Source organism: Protopterus annectens, chromosome 7.part1 (assembly GCF_019279795.1).
Source record: "Protopterus annectens isolate FY-2018-M chromosome 7.part1, PAN1.0, whole genome shotgun sequence".
Lineage (NCBI taxonomy): Eukaryota > Metazoa > Chordata > Ceratodontiformes > Protopteridae > Protopterus > Protopterus annectens.
Window position 1 is genome coordinate 300,075,741 of NC_056740.1, and position 21,790 is coordinate 300,097,530.

Genomic DNA, 21,790 nt, shown 5'->3' on the forward strand with positions numbered 1-21,790 from the left:
ACACACACACACACACACACACACACACACGGAATAGACATGTCCTTACATGTTAGGTATAGACAACATGTATTACATGGACTGACTCAAAGCCCTGTCACTATTCTTAGATTAGACTACTAAGAGGTGACCTGTTAAACCTATTAGACCTGTTAGCATGCAAGACATCCTCCAACCCAATACTGATGGATTTAATACACATCAGCAAGTCAAATGGCATCAGAAATATTCGGGTTATGGATCTAAACTTCTGCAACAAAACAAAACAACAGTTGGGAGGGACAGGTATATCACACAAAGGATACTGCTATTCTGGAACATACTCTCCAACATAAAGCAAAGTTCATCCCTGCCATATTCAAGCACAAATTGGATCTATGGATGGGAACAGAATATTTACCCATGGACCGCCCCTGTACTGACAGAGACAGATCCTAAATTCTTTAACCCGTGCTTGGGTTCCTTCAAGTTATCTATGAGATGATCCAATAAATATATAATTAATGACCATGGGATCAGTAAGACCAATGTCTAACCAAATGAGATAGGTTAATTTGAGTACAAAAAGGGAAATTAGATAGGCTTAAAGTGGTCCACAAGGGCAGCTAGCCATGTACTTACCAATGAACCTGTAGTGGGGCATGTTGTGGTGGCATAATTCAAAGATTCAGAACCACTTTCTCATCCTTACACTGTTTTTCTTTCATTGTATTACTTCCTAGGAATGGAAAAAGTTAGCATCCGGCTGAATCTAGAGGCAGAGTTTCATTTCACCCATCTTATCCTCAAGTTCAAGGTAAGAAAATTAGGTAAATGAATAAGCTTAGATATCATTTCTTATTTTTCATTTTTGAAGCCATGTACAAGTATCAAAATCCAGACACTATATCATTCTTGCAGTTGTAGTAGTACTATATAATCCAAGAGATCAAAAAGTAAAATCTTACTGCAGTCGAATAATCTGTGCGAACATTAGTTTTCTGGTTTATCAAACTGCAAAAATGTCTATAAGTAAACCTTTCGGGCAGGAGATAAAGGTCTGTAATCACTCATTAAGCCTTAATAAATAATTTTTCATTGTTTTCTATAATCTCCAGCAACATTGCCCCACTATCATGAAAGAATGCTGCAGCAAACAATGCTTCAAGGCTTGTTCTCCTAAAATGCCTTAGGGAAACTTTATATCATCTAGGCACAATTCACACAAACATTACCTAATAGCCAGGCTTGTAGAATATTGGTGATATTTTGCCAGTGCTGACAATCTATGTTTTTCTTTCTTGAGGCACAGTATATGTATACTCTGGTCCTAAGCACTCCTTATGATTGTTTGCTACACTCCTTGATAGTAATTCTGTATTCTGTTGCCTAGCTCCCACTAGAGGCAAGCCAATCAATGACCACGTTTCTACAAAACCCTGCTGTGAAAATGGCCTGCAATCTTTTTATTTTATATTCAACAATAGCTGAATTATGATAACCTGAAAATTCAGACTGGGAGGTCATTGTATGTATCAGATGTTACATTCATTCATTTATTCTCTGATTACCCATTTATTCCAGTTCAGAATAGAGGGAAAGAAAGAACTCAAAGTCTTGTCCCTGTTCTCAGTATCGTACAGGCTACTGAGAGACAGAGCTTCAACAGATCATATTCTGTCAGACCTATCACACATTCACAAGTCCAATCATTTTACATACACCCACTCAAGGGATCTCAGTCTCTATTGCAAAATAAATAGAACATTTTCAAGACACGGGTTTGTATAACAGAGAATGCTGCTTCTATGGAATCATCTTCTACTCCACATAAAGCAACATACTTCTGTTATTCTATTCAAATGTAATTTGGAGGAATAGCTGGATAACCACAAATTCACCCCTGGTTTAGCACCCATGTCCCTCATCAACAGGTGAAACATGTAAATTTCCCCACATATGCTTCTTCTGTTTATTTCTAGGTTATCTGCATGCAAAACATATGGGCTGAAGATATCCAGTGGAATGTAAGGCTAGACTTCTTAAGATGCTCACAGATCAATAGTCTAGTAAGCAGCTATTAACCTATGAGGAAGATATGTTGTGAACATTGGATGTGAGAATATTTTCAAAAGTTCATAGGTGGTTGCTGAGCTATTGACCTAAAGGTCTTTATAAGCCTAGCCATGTGCACCCAATATAATACTAAGGAAACCCACTATAAAGGATCTTGCCAAAACTTGAGATCTTAGTTTGCAACAACTGCCCATATCTAGGAAGATCATAGTTAAAATCCCCAGCAGGAATTTATGGTATCCCATCCAGTCATTCAGGCTACACTTAAACAGGGTCATAGAGAGGCTCTGTTTGATGTGAATTGGTAGCCTATTCCAGAAGAGTGGTACCCTCTGAGAGACATATCTGTCTCTCCCGTGGGTCCTTTTTATGTTGCAGGCCAGGTTAAGGTCCCTGGAATGGGTGACCCTTGTCCCATTTGACTTGCAGATTTGCAGCATCTCCATTAAGTTTGGATCCAAGATTGCTCTGTAGGCCAGGCGCATGTTTCCTCTAAGTAATCTGTACACTACTGAATACAGTGACAGTGACTTCAGTCTGTCAATGTATGACATATGCTGGAGACCCTGAATTTTCTTGGTTAGAAATCTCTGAGGTCTCTCAAGTTGCTGCAGGTGTCTGGTAAGGTACATACCAAAAGGAGTATTGTACTCAATTATTGGCTTGATGTGGGTCGAGTACAGGGTAATTATGACATCTTTCACTCTTGAGGCAATGCCATTACTAATAACGTGTGCAATGTAGAATGCCTTCTTTGTCACAGTAGACACATGGTGGTCAAAGTTTAGGCTACAGTCAACTTGTTTTCCGAAATCTCTCACTACTGAGTTGTTACTTAGGGTATTATTATTTATATGATAGTCTGCAAGGATATATCTTTTACCAAAGGAGATGATAATGCATTTTTAGCATTGAGTTTGATTCTATGGCTTTGACACCAGTCATTGGTTTGTGTAATTCCCAAATGAAATATATTGGCAGCATTTGGGGATTCAATAATTGCACCTAATTTGCAGTCTTCAGCAAACTTAGTCAGCCACAGCCCCTCTATTTTGGCCTAAACTTCTGAAAAGTATATTCCAAACAACAGAGGAACTAGCACTGACCCCTGTGGAACCCCACTGGCAACAGGTCTGCTGGATGAGGTAAAGTCCCCAACTTTGACTGAGTGTGATCTGTTGGTGAGCCAGTTAGCAACCCACCTGACGACACAAGGGTTGATATTCAACTGGGAGCATTTATTAATGATGCCTGAATGTGGGATTGTGTCGAATGCCTTGGCTAAGTCAAGGCAGGCTGTATTCACAGATTCACCTTCGTCTATGGCTCTAGTGATATTTTCGAAGAAGTCCACCAGGTTTAACAGGCATGACCTGCATTTGATAAAACCAAACCATGTCAGATCAAGGGTGTGGAGATCACCTATATTCTTATTTATAAGGTCCATGATGATTCATTCCATGGCTTACAGATAATGCTGGTTAGGCTTATGGGGCTCTAGTTCCTAGGGTCTGTTGTTGTACCCCCTTTATGAAGGGGGATGATGGTTGCTGTTTTTCATTCAGCAGGGACAAAATAAGCACCCAGGTTGTGGTTCAAGAGACTACCAAGTGGAGTTGTTAACTCATGTTTTAGCCCATTTAAAAAGCAACCTGGGATGCCATCTGGTCTCATAGGGGCTGTGTTTTTGGCCTTGGAGAGAGAGCATTAATGACGTGCTCTTTGGAGATGCAAGATGGGGGGAGATGTAGAGGGACTGCTTTGTGTAATGTTTGGAGGAGATAGAGAGGTGAAATTTTCACCAAGACTGTTAGCTAATAGGTTAGCAATTTTCAAAGGATGAGTGTATGTGATGCCATCCACAGCTAGTTCAGCACACATCTGGGTTCTACCTTTTAGGTTACAGGTATAGCTGAAGAATGATTATCCTTAGCTATGACTGCTAATTTTTTTTTGAAGTTGCCCATAGAGGATTTTACAAGTTATCTTATTTTTTTGTTCAAGCAGAGGATGGTGTCCTTCCATTGCTGGGACCCCTCTTTTTTATTCTTAGACAGCAACTTCTTCTTCTTCTTCTTGTTATAAATTATTACACTAGATGTCCACCAGGGAGACTTGTTTTTTTCTCAAGGATCTTATTTTGATCCTATCAGGTACAGCAGTGTCAATACATCTGTTGGAAAAGGTGCTTAGAAATTATTTATGCCATCCCTTAGGAGGGTATAATTAGCTTTGGTGAAATTTTTTTGCCTGATTTCACCTAAGAAGGGTTCAGGTGTTATAGCTACTTCAAATGTGACTGATTTGTGATCAGATTTAACCAACGAGAGTCCAAAACTTGTGGTGGTGCAACGGTCACCCATGTTGGTGAGGACCAGGTCATGAATATTTGAGCCCCTTGTGGGGTTACATACTACTTGTTCCAGGCCATTAGTGTTAACAAAGTCCAGGAACCTTTGTGTGAGAATGTTGGGACTCATATAAGTTTCCCAGTCAATGGAGGGAGAGTTAAAATCGCCCATGACTAGAGTGCTTGATTGTAATTTGATTGACTCAAGTAGCTCCAAATAAGCAGCATGGTTATCATGGTTCATTGAAGGGGGCCTATAGCTAATGATGATTTGAAGGGGTGTCTTAGCCACAGTTAGTTGAACTTGGAGTAACTCAAGGCAGTTTTCCTATCTAACTAGTCTCGAGGTGTATTTATCTTTGATGAATATACATACCTCTCCTCCTTTGGTTTTCATATGGTCATTCTGTAGTCTAAAAGTGTGGAAGGCATTGTAGTCTTGCAAGGCCAGGGTACTGTCTATGGCCCTGAAACAAGTTTCTGTGACTGCATAGATGTCAACATCCTCTAAGGAGAGGAGTGCTTCCAGAGAGTGCAGTTTCTGATTTAAACTCCTAGCATTTAGCAGCATAACCTTTAATTTAATTGTCAGTGATATTTTCACATGGAAAATTTTGTTCTTGAGACCTTGCCTAAAAAAAGCACTATGGGGGATGCAAGTGCCTTAGCCAGTAACCGAAAGCCTAGAGGTGACAGGTGAAGACCATCTCTGGCAAAGCAGCATGGTCTATCGACCATGTCATCCCAGGCTGACAGGAAGTGGATCCCCTTAGAATGACATGCTGTTGAAGTCAATCATTTTTTGTTTATATTGTGGTATCCTAGGTGAGCGTAGAATGCTGCTCAAGGCTAGGGATATACCTGCCAGGGACAAATATTCAGAGAGCTCAATCATGTCTCTCTTCATATAGTCCAATGAGGTATGTCTCAAGTCATTCACACTAATGTCAACTGTGATGAAGTGATAAAGGTACTTGCTGTTGAGAGACTTGAGTGCATGTGTGATCTGATGGATGTTGGCACCTGATAGACAGCTGACCATAACCTTCTACTTGTCCAGCCTGGTGAGTGGAACATCTGTGTGTCTAACAATGGAGTCAACTATGACTAAAAAATTTTGTTTAGATGTACTTTGCCTTAGGGGCTTATTTGGTGAGACACTGATGCTTGTGTTTTATGTGCATTGAGTGCTGTAGGTGCTGTATTAGGTGTACCATGTTTGTGTTTGGTTTATGTGTTGAGTGCATGGTTTGTAAAGAGCTGTAGTATGGGAGCTGACAACCTGTTCAGTGTTACTGTTCTGTGCATGAGAGAGCAAGGATTCCAGATTATTAGTGTAGATGCATCTCTCACAAATTGCACTTGAGTGATTTAAGAGTAGAGGGTGTACATGATGCAGTTGCTACACTGCCTCAGGATACCCATGTCAATCAGGCAGGTAGCAGAAATGGAGAAAAAGTGACCATCCATAATGCTAGGTTAAATCCCGTTTTCACATTGGACAGAGAAAATGGGGGGGGTGTAGTATAACTGGGTGCTCTAAGCAGAGCCTATACTAATGGGGTGCTCTGTAAAGGGTTTATACTAGTGGGGGTTCTCTAAATGGTATGAGACTATTGTAGATTTGGTGGGTTTGGGACTGCTTAAGGGGCAAAAGTGCAGCTGAGGTGCTAAGTGCAATTTAAGGACTTCTCAGCAGGATCACAGGCAGCTACTACTGGAAATGTATCTACTGAATTTTTGCATCAATAACCACCAATGGTTACCTCCACAGCTCAGAAGTGCATGATAGTGCATGTTGGTGCACTATGCATAAACAGATGATGCAGCAGAGCAGTGGCTTGTTGAATAACTCTGTGGAGTTGTTAAAACAAGTGCAAACCTGTGGAAATGTGGGGCCTATGTAGCAACAGTGAGCACATGGAATTAAACAGTTTAACCAATAAAAAAGCATAAAACTGAGCCCTGTGACAGCAACCTTCAATCACATGAGCTCTAACTGCACCCTCCTGCCATAAGGGTGCAGGGGGGCCCTCTCCAACAAAAGATAGATAGTTTGGTGCTCAGTTTAACAAACAGAGCCAGATTCAGCAGGTCTGAATGCAGTCTATGCTGTAGCAGACAAAAAGTGCAAAAAATCAGTAAGAAATGCTCTGACACTGATTCTTTTATTATTTTTTATTGAAAATTGTAGTATTTCCCTGTAGCTGCGTGAATTTTAAAAAGTGGCTTCTCCCTGGATTCCTATTATCATTGGAAATATGCAAATACATAAATCATTGAAAATACCAGAGAGGATGGCAGAAACCACTGACACAACTCGAACTAAAGAACACTGAATGAAGGGGACATATATATTTTACCTGCTATGCCTAAGATTCATGGGGAGAAAATGGTGGACAGTAATTACACCATGACTTTTATCACTGCTTTTGCTATAGACAGTGCTGACATTTTCGATCATCTTAACAACAACTGGTATATTTTCTCCTCCGATTATAAAATCATGAAAGTTTTACATAATTGGCCTTTTGCTGTATATAGGAAAGATAGGTCCTTTAAAGCAATTTTGGAGAAAACAGACAAGAAGAAAACATGTAAAAAATGGGGAAGGCTAAGTGTAGCTGTTTTTCTTATTGTAAACATATCCTAGTAGGTGAAAGTGTGGTTATTAGAGATATCAAACATAGCATCAATGGGTGTTTTAAGTGTGACCCAACCTAAGTCATTTATCTTGACTAGTTGCCAGCATTGTCCAGCTTTCTATGTTGGGAAAACCTCTAGGTAGTTTAAAGATAGAATATATGAACACCTACTTGAAATTTAAAAAAATAAAAAAATGCAAAAATACAAATGACCTTCTAAGCACATTTTAGACCACCCCTTACATAAATTTACAGTGTTAGATCAGGTTAAAAAAGATATCAGGGGGTTAGTAGTTGAAGAACATTAATCTGAATTGATAAAATTAAATGCTTTGTAAAAGCTTGGATTTAATGAAGCATGTTCAGTTTCATCAGTGTTAAAATTAAAAAAACTGGAAGTAAAACAACATTTTATGTTTAATATGCAGATGTTCTTTGTGTTTCACTGTTGCAGTCATCACACTTCGGTTATCTGCCTGCAGGTAGTCCTCAGTCAGCCCGACTACCAGAGACTAAGTATTTCTGTGTCGATTGCTGTCAATCCAGGACTGACATCAGGTCGTCAGGGGTATAAAAACAGGCAGCTGACGCCATTACATCAGTCTTTCTTGCTGAGGAGCCCGAAGCAGAAGCAGTTTGCACAAGTGCCGGTCGGCTGCTACCTCAGTTTTTGTTTCCAAACTGAATCATCCTGAAGTCTTCTAAAGCTAAGTACCCCATTGGGGATCCTTTATTCTTGCTCTAACAGATGTCAGAAAAAGGTAACAACTGTCTCGCCTGTGGATAGCAAATACCGCACCGAGATTTCCATTCTTACTGCGTCAACTGTTTAGGCCCAGACCGCGACGTACCTCGCTGTCGGTTTTGTGCTTTGTCCAATGCCCAAACTATTCATCGTTGGGCCCTTATTGTCGCTAAATACTTTCGCTCTCGATCGCCGTATTCCGAAATCGCTTTGGTAAGCCATCCGACTACCGAACTTCCAAAAAAAGTAAGGATAAAGACAGAGACAGACCGCACAGGTCCAAAACTGCCAATGATGCTTCCGTTAAGTTAGTCACCAGTTCGCTTGTACTCAGTGAGGCGCTTTTGCAGTCCCTGATGCCTGCTTCAATGGATTTGCAGGCTGCTACTGAGACCCTTTCGGAATCCGGTATGCTGCGAGACTCTTCTTTGACTACGGAACCTGCGGATGTCCCTACCTTGGATGGGTCCGGAGGCACTGTGCAGGCACTGGCTTCTGAGGAATTTCTTCACACTACCAATATTCGACACAAACCGATGACTTCTTTCACGTCTTCAGTTCTGACTAAAACTACAGAGTTTCTAAGGCCAAGAGTATGAGCTATGACTAAAAAAACGATGACCCAAACTCAAGCACCTGCTTCCTTGCCACAACATCAAATGTTTAAAATGGCAGAAGACCTGATTATGCTGATTAGGGGAAGCCAGCCTTCCCCTGCTAAGAAAAAAAGAGACCTGTCCCCTGCAACTCTAACAGACCAAGAGTCCGACAACTCTGATGTTTCTGAATATGAAGACATGCCTTTATCAGCTTATGAAGATTCGGATGCAGAGGAATCCATTCCCTCTGCTTCCCCTCCAGAGGATTTTTCTTTTGGTGAAACCCTGCATACTTTAAGAGAGCATTTCCACTGGGAATGTCAAGACTATCCTCAGTCCAAAAAGTGACTCAGAGACTTTTTAGATTTGCCACAACATAGACCTTTAGCAATACCTCCAGTTCTGGATGTTGTGGATGATGTCTTTATGGAATCCAGTCTTACTCCTGATACTTTACCCCCTGCTCCAAGGAAACCAGACAGGTACTACAGAGTCCCTGACTTTCACAAATTTCTTTTCAAAAATCCTACTGCTGACCCAGAGGTCATTTCACAGGGGCCTAAAGGTATAAAAGCAACTACAGCTAAGAATCCCACCCCTTTGGCAGGGATTCCTGAGCTTTAGACAGATGGGGTAAAAATGTATACACCTCTGCAAATCTCACCATTAGGGCATTGAATTGCCAGTTTCACATGCTGAAATACCAGCAACATATTACGGAACGTATTAAGAAAAAATTATCTACCTTTACAGACTGTGCAGAAAATAAAGAGTTACAAGAGCTTATGCATTCTGCAAGCCAGGTCAGCAAGCATATTTTGCAATGTGGTTTTGACACCCTTGAAGCATCTTGCAGGGCAGCAGTCACTGGTTCTGTACTGAGAAGGCATGCTTGGCTTAAGGAACAGTCCTTGCCAGACCATGTCAAATCAAAATTACTAGACACTCCTTTTAATAAGGACAATCTGTTTGGCACCAAAGCAGAAGAGGTTCTAAAAAAGATGGAAGAAAAAGCTAAATTTATGCATACAGTCAAAGATATTTTACAAGTGCAGCCTCCTAGATTCAGTAGGCATTGTCCCCTCGAAACACTGGTCTTTTCCAGCCCCCTCAAGGCCATCTCAAACTAGACCCAGGGGAAACAGACCCATCAGATTACAGTCTCAGGGTATTCAGAGATCTAAGCAATGGAGTGCCTCCACTTCAAAAACAGGGAGTGCTAAGCTACCCCCTTTTGGAAAGACTTCACAATGACTTCTCAACTCCACTCCTCACTTCTGCCCAACTGCTCATGCCACTAGGAGGAAAACTTGCTCATTATGCAAAAAACTGGACCTCCATCACTAAAGACCGATGGGTCCTCAACATTGTATCCCAGGGGTACAAATTTTACTTCCACTCACTGCCATCCCCAAAAGGGTTCCCAGACCTTCCTCCAAACCAGTGGGCAGAGGCACAAAACCAAGTTCAATCCCTGCTCTCCATAAGGGCAATTCAACCTGTTCCTGCAGAACAGATAGGTCAAGGGTTCTATTCCAGACTTTTCCTGGTACCCAGAAAAGAGGGCACTTGAATCCCAGTCCTATATCTTTCCATTCTAAACACCTTCCTAGTGGTACCAAAATTCAAAATGCTCAACCTTCAGCAGCTTCTCCCTATGCTGTCCAAAGATGCCTGGTTAGCCACCCTAGACCTAAAAGAAGCCTATCTGCACATCCCTATCAGGGACTCATGCAGGAAATACCTACGTTTCAGGGCAGGATCTATGCATTGTCAGTTCACTGCACTTCCCTTTGGCTTATCCACTGCTCCCAGTGTTTTCACAAAATACCTGGCTACAGCCATTGCCTATTGCCCTATTGCAGACAGAGGAAAATTCAAATGTACCCATACTTGGACGATTGCCTGATTCAGGCAGACAGTCAGGAAAAACTGTTGTAGCACCTGCCATTTGTAAAGAATCTTCTAACCTCCTTGGGGTACACTATCAATGAAAAGAAATCAAAACTAGTCCCCAGTCAAAAGATTGTATTCCTGGGAGCAAGCTTGAATAAAGCATCCCAGATGGCATTCTTTACTCCAGAAAAACAAGCCTATCTGACAGGTTACTTCACTTAAATAACCACCAGAACCCAGCTATCTGCAAGGAAAATCCTGCAGGCCTTAGGGTTCATGGCCTCTTGCATTCTACTAATTCCATATGCCAGCCTGCATATGAGGAAACTAATGGTACTTAAAAAGTCTTTGGTGCCAACATTCTCAGGACCTGAAAACCATCATACCTATCATACCTTGTCTAAGGACAGAGTTTCTTTGGTGGGCAGCAGCTTGCAACCACAACAAGGGACTTCCCTTTACTCAACCTCACCCCACCCAGACCCTAACCACAGATGCATCAGACTATGCCTGGGGGGCACACCTGGACGACAAGTGCATTCAGGGCCAATGGAGCCCAAATCAAATTCATCTGCACATCAACCAAAAAGAGATGCTAGCTGTTCAGCACGCTCTGACAGCTTTCAGATCCCAATTCTCACCAGGACCCCTGCTAATAAAAACAGACAACACCACAGTTATGTGGTACATCAACAAGCAGGGGGAACCCACTCTCCATGCTAGCCATGGCCCTGTGGAACACGGCCTTGGGCATGCATATTCATCTGCAAGCTCAATTCCTGCCAGGCAAACAAAATTCTGGTAGACGACTTAAGCAGAAATCTCCTAGACCCATGCAAGTGGCAATTACAACCCAGTACCTTCAACCTTCTAATCCAGAAATGGGGGACCCCAGAGGTGGATCTCTTTGCCTCCCCTGCAATCACCAGCTCAACAAATTCTCTACCAGAACACCTCACAGCAGGGCCTGGAAAGTGGATGCCCTATCCTTTCAGTGGAAAAACCTCTCTATCTATGCATTCTCCCCTCTGCCTCTTCTCTCAAAAATATTACTCAAGATAAGACAGGACAGACCAAGGGCAGTCCTGATTGCCCTGGACTGGCCACGCCAGCACTGGTACCCACTACTGCACAGCCTGTCACCGGTGCCACTCCAGCACCTACCCCAGATCCTAACCCTCCTCACTCAGCAGGGGGGAAAGATCATGCATTCGCAGCTGCAAACCCTGAATCTTGCAGCCTGGCTAATTCCTTCTATTCTCCCCCAGTGACTAGCCTATGCAAGCAGGTGCTGGATGTTATTCTTGAAGCCAGAAGACCCAGTGCAAGGAAATCCAATGCTGATAAGTGGAAAAGGTATTCTTCCTGCATTCAATCTAAAGGAGAGGATGCAGCACTGCCCTCCTTACCTCTAATCCTGGATTATCTAGCAGATCTACTCCACAGAGGCCTATCCTTCTCCTCCATTAAGATCCATGCCTCTGCCATTTCAGCTCATTACAACACTGAGCCACCTCTCTTCTCTCACCCTCTCATCAAACAGTTCCCGAGAGGGGCAAACAACTTAAGGCCACCAAGGAGAGCACCCACCCTTGCTTGGGAACTTAACTTTGTACTGGAAAAGCTCACGGTACCCCTTCTTTGAACCTTCAGCATCAGCAGAGTTAAAATTCCTTTCTTGGAAAACAGCCTTGCTTCTGGCCATCACTTCAGCTAGAAGAGTGTCTGAGCTACAAGCACTTATGGCTGTGGAACCCTTCATTATTTTTCATACTGACAGGGTATCCCTCAGTACTAACACTTCCTTTATGCCTAAGGTGGTGTCCAGTGTGGCTTTCAACCAATCTATCCATATGCCAACTTTCTTCCCTAATCCTCAAAATAAAGGGGAAAGGATCCTGCACTGCTTGGACGTGCACAGACAGCTCAGATTCTACCTTGACAGGACTAAGCCTTTCAGGAAATCTGACCAACTACTAGTCAGTTTTGCACCAGGGGCAGAGGGCAGGCCCATTTCAAAACAAACAACTTCCAAATGAATAGCACACTCTATCCATTTCTGCAGGTCTATATCAGAAGTTCAAATGCACAGGTGTCCAAACTCCATAACATAGAACTGGGAAGTTCGAAATGTCAAAATAGCAAAGCCGCGGAAGGCCATTTCTGTGGCTTTGCTATTTCCTCCACTGTGGTGCAATCTCAAAGTTGGTATATTTAAGTAGCTTTTCCCCCCACATTAGGAACATTTCATAGTGTACATGTGTTTTTGTTTTGTACCAGAACAGCAATTTTTTTCCCTGGGAAAAAAATTGCTGTTCTGAGCGTTCAAAGTTATTGCATTTCAAACGTCCGAGTTTGACAATTAAGTATTCAAACTTATTGCAGTTCGACTATGTGATATAGACCCCATTTCTGCTGCAAACACTATGGGAAACCAACCCCTCAGGGTGTCAGAACACATTCCACTAGGGCAACTTTTACCTCTACAGCATTCCTCAGGGGAGTCCCTACCAGGGACATTCTGGAAGCTGCTGCCTGGAGTTCTGTACACACTTTCACCAGGCATTACCACCTGCATATCTTTTCCAAATCCAGGGCGAGTTTTGCAACAGCAGTCCTGCAGGGCATACTAGCCAGCCCCAACTTTCTTGACTGCCTCCACCCTTTCTTCAGCTTTGGGAATCAACCCAAGTGTGATGACTGCAACAGTGAAACACGAAGAACATAGTACAGTTGTGCACGCTTACCATAAATGTAGATGTTTGAGTGTATTCACTGTTGCAGTCCTGGTTTCCCACTCACCAGCCCCCTTGTCTCTCTCTCTCTCTCCTCTCTATGTTTATTACTCACTCATTTACTGGGCTATTGGTATTTACTTTTTACTGGTGGTGTTTTCCCACCATAACTTAGCTCCCTATTTGGGGGGATCCTGACATTTGCGGCAAGAAAAACTAATGTAATGGCATTGGCTGCCTGTTTTTATACCCCTGACGACCTGACATCAGTCCTGGAGTGACAGCAACCAATGCAGAAATACTAAGTCTCTGGTATTTGGGCTGACTTAAGGCTACCTGCAGGCATATAACCCAAGTGTGATGACTGCAACAGTGAATACACTCAAACATCTACATTTATTGTAAGTGTACACAACTGTACTTGTTGCACATATATATGCTTATATATGTTTTTAATATTGATTTGAATGCTACTTTTAAGTACTTTAATGTTTAAGAGTGCTATTGCCATTTGATATCTGCTTTTTGTTTCTTATTGGTCAATTTTTGTATCAAATGACATGGCGTGAAATTATTGTATTTATACTGGGTATTTTATGACATCCAGCAGTTCTGATGAAGTCCCTTATTGGGATGGCAGCTCTCAACAACTGTGAATATTTGTTATTAAAGTCTTCAGCTAGATTGTCTCATTGTGGCTTACTTCATTTCTGACTGTTAGCAGCAGCATTGTCTGGTCCCAGTGGTGTCAGTGGTTTCTACCATCCTCTTGTGTGCTTATGGTGTTTTATTTGGTTCCAGTTTGTATTCTCTTACATAAATTGACTTTCTCTCCTTTCTGGCCTATTGTTGCTGCCAGAGGATCCAAGATAGAAACTTTTGCAAGTTTAATTGAACATAAATTGACCACGGTGGCTATGAATATTAAATCACTTGTACTGTTTTTTTTAAAGGTGATATTATGAAATCTTTGTGCAATGATTCCCTATGACCAGGGTACTCTCTAGTTTAAAGATTACATTGCTTGATATCAGAGTGTGGTCAAAGTAATATTGTTTTTATGGTTTATGTGCATACAGTCTTTAGTATCTGCATAAACAGTGCATGAATGTGGCTTTAAGAATGACTTAGGTGGAACTTATTTAGGTAGCCGTCTTAGTCCCCCTAAAGTTGTATAAATTTCTTCACTAACGACCCATGATTAGCTAATCAGTTTTTAATCCACCTTTCAAGTTTGCAGGCTAATTACCTAGTTTGATTTCATTGTTGTTAAAATTAAAGTGAGCTCTTGTAGAAGCTGCACTGGATCCTATTATGAATCTTTAAGACTATTGATATTCTTCTTTTCTAAAGTCAAAAGCTTTCTTAAATTACTTCTTGCTTTAATCTACTTGAGGCACAATGTTTGGTTATTCTTTTATATTCCATATCACCTAAGCTTTTACATTGCAGACCCTCTGTCATTAGGTAGACCATTATTAAGTTGGTTGAGGTTCCTGCTGCCGCTGTGGATGATTGGCAAATAACATTTGTCCCCATGCCCCTCACAGGCATTTGTCAGATCCCTAGACTGACGTGACAACACATTTTTTTCCTGTCTCTTTCTCACTCCCCTTCCTTTTTTCCTTCTTTCGGTTAGCCAAACCCCAGCCTGTATGTTACTAATTGCACACAACATACATACATTCTAACCTAATAGCTTATTTTCGTGATAGTCCCCACCTTTTTCATAACAAATCACTTCAGGGTATTATTTCAGATTCACGTTTTCTACTAGTCAAAATACCTAGCTCACAAAGACTGATTGTTTAGATAGACTAAGAAAGTTCAAATCTTACGTTTTTCCTTTCCTTCTCTGCATTTAACTGATCTCACGACACGTTGTTTGCATTATGATCCATTTTCTTATTCAGTGTCAGAACAATCTCTTGAGCTGTTATCCTCTTTACTAAATGCGCACGGACTCTAATGTAACACGCAGGGAGAACATTTAGTTTTATGGCAGTCCATGTCTTGGTAGTCTGAATTTTCTGTCTCTCTCTCTCTCACACACACACACACACACACACACACACACACACACACACACACATACACACACACACACACACATACACACACACACACACACACACACACACACACACACACACACACACACACACACACACACACACACACACACACACACACACACACACACACACACACACACACACACACACACATACATACACACACACACACATACATACACACACACACATACACACACACACACACACACACACACACACACACACACACACACACACACACACACACACACACACACACACACACACACACACACACACACACACATCTATCTCTCAGGTTTAGTTGTCATACTTAGCATCCGAGTTGCACATTTTATTTCTACACTTTCATTTTTGAAGTGCCTTTATTTAACCAATAAAGAAGAAATGTTGTATTTCCCTTTCTAGGCAGAGGTGGATATTAAAGCACTGTATCTAACATCAGTAATGTATTAACTCTCAATGAAGGACTAATGTTAGCCCGGAATCTTGAGTAACTGCAAAACCTGCTTTGGTCCTATAAAAGGTATTACATTATGTCTGTGCTCCACTGTGTTTGCTTTTTCCTGTTAGTGGACCAACACTACATTTTTTAAATTTCCTAAATCTGTGTTAATTGTATTGTAAAACCAATGATTGTTATAACTGTTCTGCAATGGTATTCAGTGTGAATGCTCTGCAGCTTGTACAAATTAAATGTTCCTGGGTTGTGGATGAAAAGGATTCAAGGGCCAATCCATTTATCTGGTTAACAAATGAGCTACCCTCCTAAAAATAAATAAACAAATATCTGGTTAGCAAATGAGTTACCCTCCTAAAAATAAATAAACTAACAACTAAATAAGTGAACAAATAAATAAATGTATAAATAAAGACTGGACCATTATCAGTTCATAATTAGGTTGTAATACAGCCCTTGAACATCAGATGGACATTCTTCTTTAATTTCATGATAAAATTTAACAGTTAAGAAGGGCTAATGACTACCCTTCACAGATAACATCTTACCTGGAAAAAGAGCATATTCTGCCTAGGAAAAACCTTTAAGAAGTATAAATGTTTAAGAGACATTGATGCCTGAAAAGCATGTTGCACAGCTAGAAATGTTTGTAAGAAACTAACAAAGCCAACTTTCATGGGTAAATGCATATCTAGCTGTTGGGTTACCTTTGGCTTTTTTGCAAGGAATCCATCTCTCTTGTCTTGGCAGGTCAGAGGACATGGTGACATATACCACTTAGTCTGAAAGGGACAGTGGGTCAGCTCTCCCACTTCAGCAGCTTATATATTTGCCAATTACATCTTCCTGCAGTGTTCAGCATGTTCACAAAATGTCATCTATTCATCGTCTGAGATAGCAGAACAATATTTTTCTTCTGATGAATTCACCCAACAACCATTGTAGTTATCAGATGTCATCAAGTCGCTAAACATATACATGGTAGATTAAGCTCAGAAGGAATGCATCCCAAGTTTCTTAGAGTCTGTGGAACATTCATCATCACACCTTTTCTTCTGTGCATATTTAACATATTATTAACATAATGCACAATACAGAGATTTAGAAAATGGTAATAAATACTGTTATTATCAATAAGAGAATGAAAAAAATGAGCATGGGGCCAAGTAGACTCATACAGATCTAGCTTTCTCCCCTCTCCCTTTCAAATATCCTGTAAAATGCATGGTCATACAGCTGAAAGGACATTCTAATGTCTACTGTCATAACTTGGAATGCAAATATGGGTTCTGTATGGGACATAGTACTTATACAGTTCTGTTTTCTCTACTACTTTGTATCTTCAAAACTTCCAAAGCAACTTCACTGTTTTTTATCTGTTATGATTTGACTAAGGTATCTGACTGTGTAATTCAAGCAGGAGGTTAACTGGGTTGAAGCTTCATGGCCTAACCAAATCTGTGGTTCAGTGGGCACAGGGATACCCCACCGGCAGATCAGCTATCATACATTTCTGCCGCCACTCATGGATAAAGGTGTATCCCAAGGGTCAGTTGTTTCTCCATGTTTTTCCTTTTATTCATTAAATGTATCTCATTCATGAAATAGAAGGATACAGACCTTACATTGGCCAGGTGATGTTAAGTTCCATTAATGGCTTGGGCACCTGACAGTGCTTGAAAGAAGGACAGACACACCCATTCTGGAGGTAGGGGTGGAATCAGTCACAGGCTGTAGCAATTGTTTGGAGGAAGGAGGTGGGTTTACAACATAGAGGCATGTATGTAGGACACCAGGCCACCAGATGACAGTGACCTTCATTGAGTAAGTACGTAGGAGCATGCCCTTGCTGAGGGGAAGGCATTGTGGCCCCTAAAGTGGACATGCCCCCCACTCACAGGTAAGAAGTTAGGCTAAATAAATGCCCTGATAGCTTATGTTCACAATCCATAGTTAATTACTGGACATGCAGTCCAGGAGACTATTAAGGAGCCTAGACCACATTCTCATTACGTCAAAGTACTGTTTATTCAAGTGATTTGCTCAAGGTCACACAGTAGTTAAATAAAGGTGGAAAGATTCAAACCCTGAATCCCGCGCCTTTGGCACAAGAAGCAACTCATCAACTAGTCAGAGCTTTAGTTCTCAGCTCTAACTGTTGGGATGTCAATGAGGATGCAATTAACCCTTATGGACCACTAAATGATGAAACAAACCCCATGGATGACTTTTAAGCTAGCCCTAGTCTGATTGGGGAGGCTCAACAATTTGGAGGTAGGGGACACAGAGCATAAAGATAAAAAAAAACAGTATCTCATTCACAGTGTTTCAGATAAATGTTATATTATTTGTTGATCACCTGGATACCAGCAGTATCTGCCATGAATTTGTCCTACTCAACTTAAGAAACACACCCATTTTAAAACATGGTACACAGAGAGGATCTTCATATAAACTTTAACAAATGTAAATCAATGATTTGTGGAACATTCAAAAAAATACTATGATACTGTTCCAAACACACTGGCTGTCACATTATTCTAAAGACACTTTTACTGCATCACGGAAATATTTCAAGTACCTGTATATATGGTTTGATCCTAGCTTATCCTTAACAAAGTTAAATAGAAGTGTCAACAGAAAAAAAAAATCATTGCTAGCTTTTATTATAGACTATTTAGTGTTTTCTCAAAATTCCAAGCTAGTATTGATAGAGTTTCTAATTCCTGTGATTAAGTATGCACTCTCACTACAACTGATTGACTGTGAAATGCTTAACTCTTGCATAGTTCATTAGAATTTATAATGTCATGCTAAATTCAGCCATGTATGAATGCCATTGCCTCTCAGAGAAAATAGCAGACTATTTGTTTTATATTTAGGCTATCTTCTAAACACAATCGATGTACAAGATATGCTGATCATCTTTCATTTAGTCCCTGACCCTTAAATATCCATTTTTAACACTCACCGTACCATGAGCTTCCCTTGAGTGCAGCCAGGAAGTTTTCTCAGTCTATAGAACTGTAGCCCGAAATATTCAGGTCAGCTCTAGCCCAGTAATTCTGCTTAACACATGACTCCTCACCTTATTTGTTCTACAGTATACAAAGGCTACCTTGTAGGTTAAACTGAGGCCTCATCTGCCAGAGTTGGTAGTAGCTTAGAAAGAACTGAAAGATCCCACAACACTTATTGAAAAGAGTTTGGGAAGTTCCTAGATGTCCTGGCTAAATTTCTCGTACTCAGTATGAATACCACCTCAGATCACCCTGAAAACAGGCCATTGGCCTAGTGGGACTAGCATGGTCAACAAAGCATAAATAAATAAATAGCACCAGTAGCTTGCCTGACTAATTTTTGATTATCTTTACGTAATTTGGGAACCTCGCAATATTAAAAAAAGATAAAGAAAAAGTCATGTGGTGTTAATATTATCTTGTATCATAATTAGTTGGTTATTTATCTTACTACAGTACGACTTCTTTTATTGTAACCACCTCTAGTAAAAATCGGTCATTTTAGTCTACTCTATCTAGTTAATAAACAAACAAATAAATAAACACATTTAATGATTCCATCCTCCCCCCCCCCAACAATCTACTTTGCAACATGCTAAATTATTTGTTTCTTTTATTTTATGTGACATATTTGAGTGGTCACAAGCCTATTTAGTACAGTAGTCATGGCGCCACAGATAATAGTTTTGTTAAATGAGATACTCTGCTTTGTCTCTCTGTGACAGATGTTACTGTTATAGGGGTCAGAGGCATAGCTCATGTCATAAAATAAGACAAGAAGGAAAACAACCAATGAAAAGCTAATTAATGGAAAGTCAACTGTCCTCAGGTTGCATACAATAATAATAGATTAATGAGAGATGTGTGAAGGAGTAGAAGGAGTAATGTACAAGAAAAGAACACAATCAAAATTAAATTAGACTTTGAACAGTTATTATCAGCTTTTAATACTAGAGCAGGGTTCAGGACAGGTCAAGGACTAAAGACTTTCAGCTGGTCCCCAAGCAGATGTGATAATATAACTGTCAATGTTTGAAAGGAGCCCATACCAAGGATATGTGAGAGCATTATATTGTCACCAAACTACTAACCCACCTCATAAATTTTCTGTAAATAAGTCAGAAAAGGAAAATGTAAATCAGAAGTGCTTGGAAGGTATACAGGAGAATAAATACAAATCCTAACAAAACAAATAAAAATAGGTGCTGGATAAGGTAAGATAAAAAAGTAGATACTTGTGAGTATAACAGGTTTAAAATGTTTTGTTCCTGATATTAAGTTCTTTGCAAAATCTGTAGAAAAGTTTATGTGCCTTGGAAAGCAAATGCTAGCCTAACATTAACTGTACTTCTCCCTCTAATGGTCAAGTTATAAAGTTGAAACAGTTGTACAATAATACTGGAGCTAATAGAAGCTTAACATTTCTCAAAAAAAAAATAAATGAATGTATTAACTTGCATAAAATTTTGCCCTAGATCTGTAAGCTATATAATATGCCATTCAGATATGAAGAAGATATAGGTTCACAATGTATATATACCGTCTCATTTTTCTTACTTATACTTGTACTAAAGTAAACCAGTCCAGGGGAACCATTTATAAAGTAATTGATTTCAGTGTATGTGCTAGTGTAAGAAACTTAACATTACTAACTTTATATACTGAACTCCTTAAACTGACATAAGTCTCTCACCATGCATGCACTAATTTTTGATTTAACCCTCTCTATCCTAAAACAATGTCCCAGAATCCCAGAGTCTCTTGTTGCAGTCAATGGGCACAAGACATTTGGAGCCTGTACACTGAATAATGTGCTACAGAATGTACAAGTCCACCATTACACTGCATGCAGTCTTACAAGCAATATAGTCAGACTACTGCATGCTTTTGTGAGGTGGGAGGGACCTGGATCACCCAGAGAAAACGCATATTGAAGCAGAGAGGACATGCATACTACATATAGAAGGCACCACAACTATAAACTGCCGTAAAGAATCTCTTATTGTGAGGCAGTAATGTTACTTGCTGTATCATTGTGCCACCCTGCCTCACCTTGCAGTAAATTTTAACAAACTTTTTGTCCACACCACAAATAATCAGGCTCCTATCTTCTGTTGGCTAATTCATCTTCCCAACCCCTGGCCAAAAGGGGAGGCAAAGGCTATGAATTGTGGTTAGTACATCTTTGAATGCTCCTTACACTCCCCACTCTGAAGGCCTAGTGCAATGACCACTATGCTGAGTTAGTATGAGTGCATATTTCTTGTGCTGTGTACTCCATCATGAGCTCACAGCAGCAAGATTCCTCCAACTCCCTCCCCTAGGGATAGGCAAGCTAGCACTGACCATTTATTTCCATTCCTCCTCCTTCGACAGCTCATCCTGCTCTTGAGCCTATAGCTAAAGCAAGGCCACCTGGAGGGTAATCATGGCCCTAAACATCTATACCATACAGCTGGCTAATGTCTGATAATCTCACACCTACCTTTATGGCCCCATACATTTCTTTGCTGTATTCTCTAATTATTGTTTCTGATTTTGCCTTCTCTGTCTTCTTTATTTTTTGGTTTCCAGGTTTAACTCATCACCATTCTATCTGATTTTCCTGTAAGAGCATGATATGCTATTATGTGGTGCATTTAGAATAGTCTATAGATGTATTCCTTACTGCTAAAGCCTTTGTCAACGTCTACAAAGTTAGCCTTTCAAACAGCTTTTAACTTTATTATGACTGTTGACCTTATTAATGACATAATGGAGTAATGCAAATTCACAAAGCTGTTACAACATTTATTTAGCAAGATTGCTTCTCTGTACAGCCTAGGTCCTTCACATTATATTCAGGATTCTGCCCAATTTTCAAAGTCTTATCTGTTGTTAATGCTAACTTCAAGTTTTGTGAAATCTCCCCCTACTAACCTGGTCACAGTTTGGATATACTAGCACAATAATTGAGTGATTATTTATCTTTTGGCATTTTACTAACTTTTCCCATTTCTTTTTTCTTTATTTATTTACAAGTCAACTGCCCTTTTAATTGATTTTGTATTATCATCAGCTGCTTCCCCCCCCCCTCAGGTATCCTTCTTCCCTCGCATTGGTAAGGTGCTCACTAGTTTTTGCATTTACTAATCAAAATGAAAAAGAAAGAGAGGTACTTCATGAAACATGCTCTCATTGTGTTACTTAACTCTTCCAGATCTGATT

The 21,790-nt window shown here is 40.4% G+C and overlaps 1 protein-coding gene across 3 annotated transcripts in view; it reads left to right on the forward strand.

Annotated features, from left to right (window-relative positions):
• The window catches only part of LOC122807740 (laminin subunit beta-1-like), a 2,263,691-nt gene that overhangs the window by 1,021,399 nt on the left and 1,220,502 nt on the right, over window positions 1-21,790 (forward strand). For all 3 annotated transcript variants that reach the window (XM_044078727.1, XM_044078725.1, XM_044078726.1), the window contains one exon: window positions 723-796. In XM_044078727.1, coding sequence (XP_043934662.1) covers window positions 723-796 — 74 coding nt within the window. The remainder of the gene's footprint in view (window positions 1-722; window positions 797-21,790) is intronic.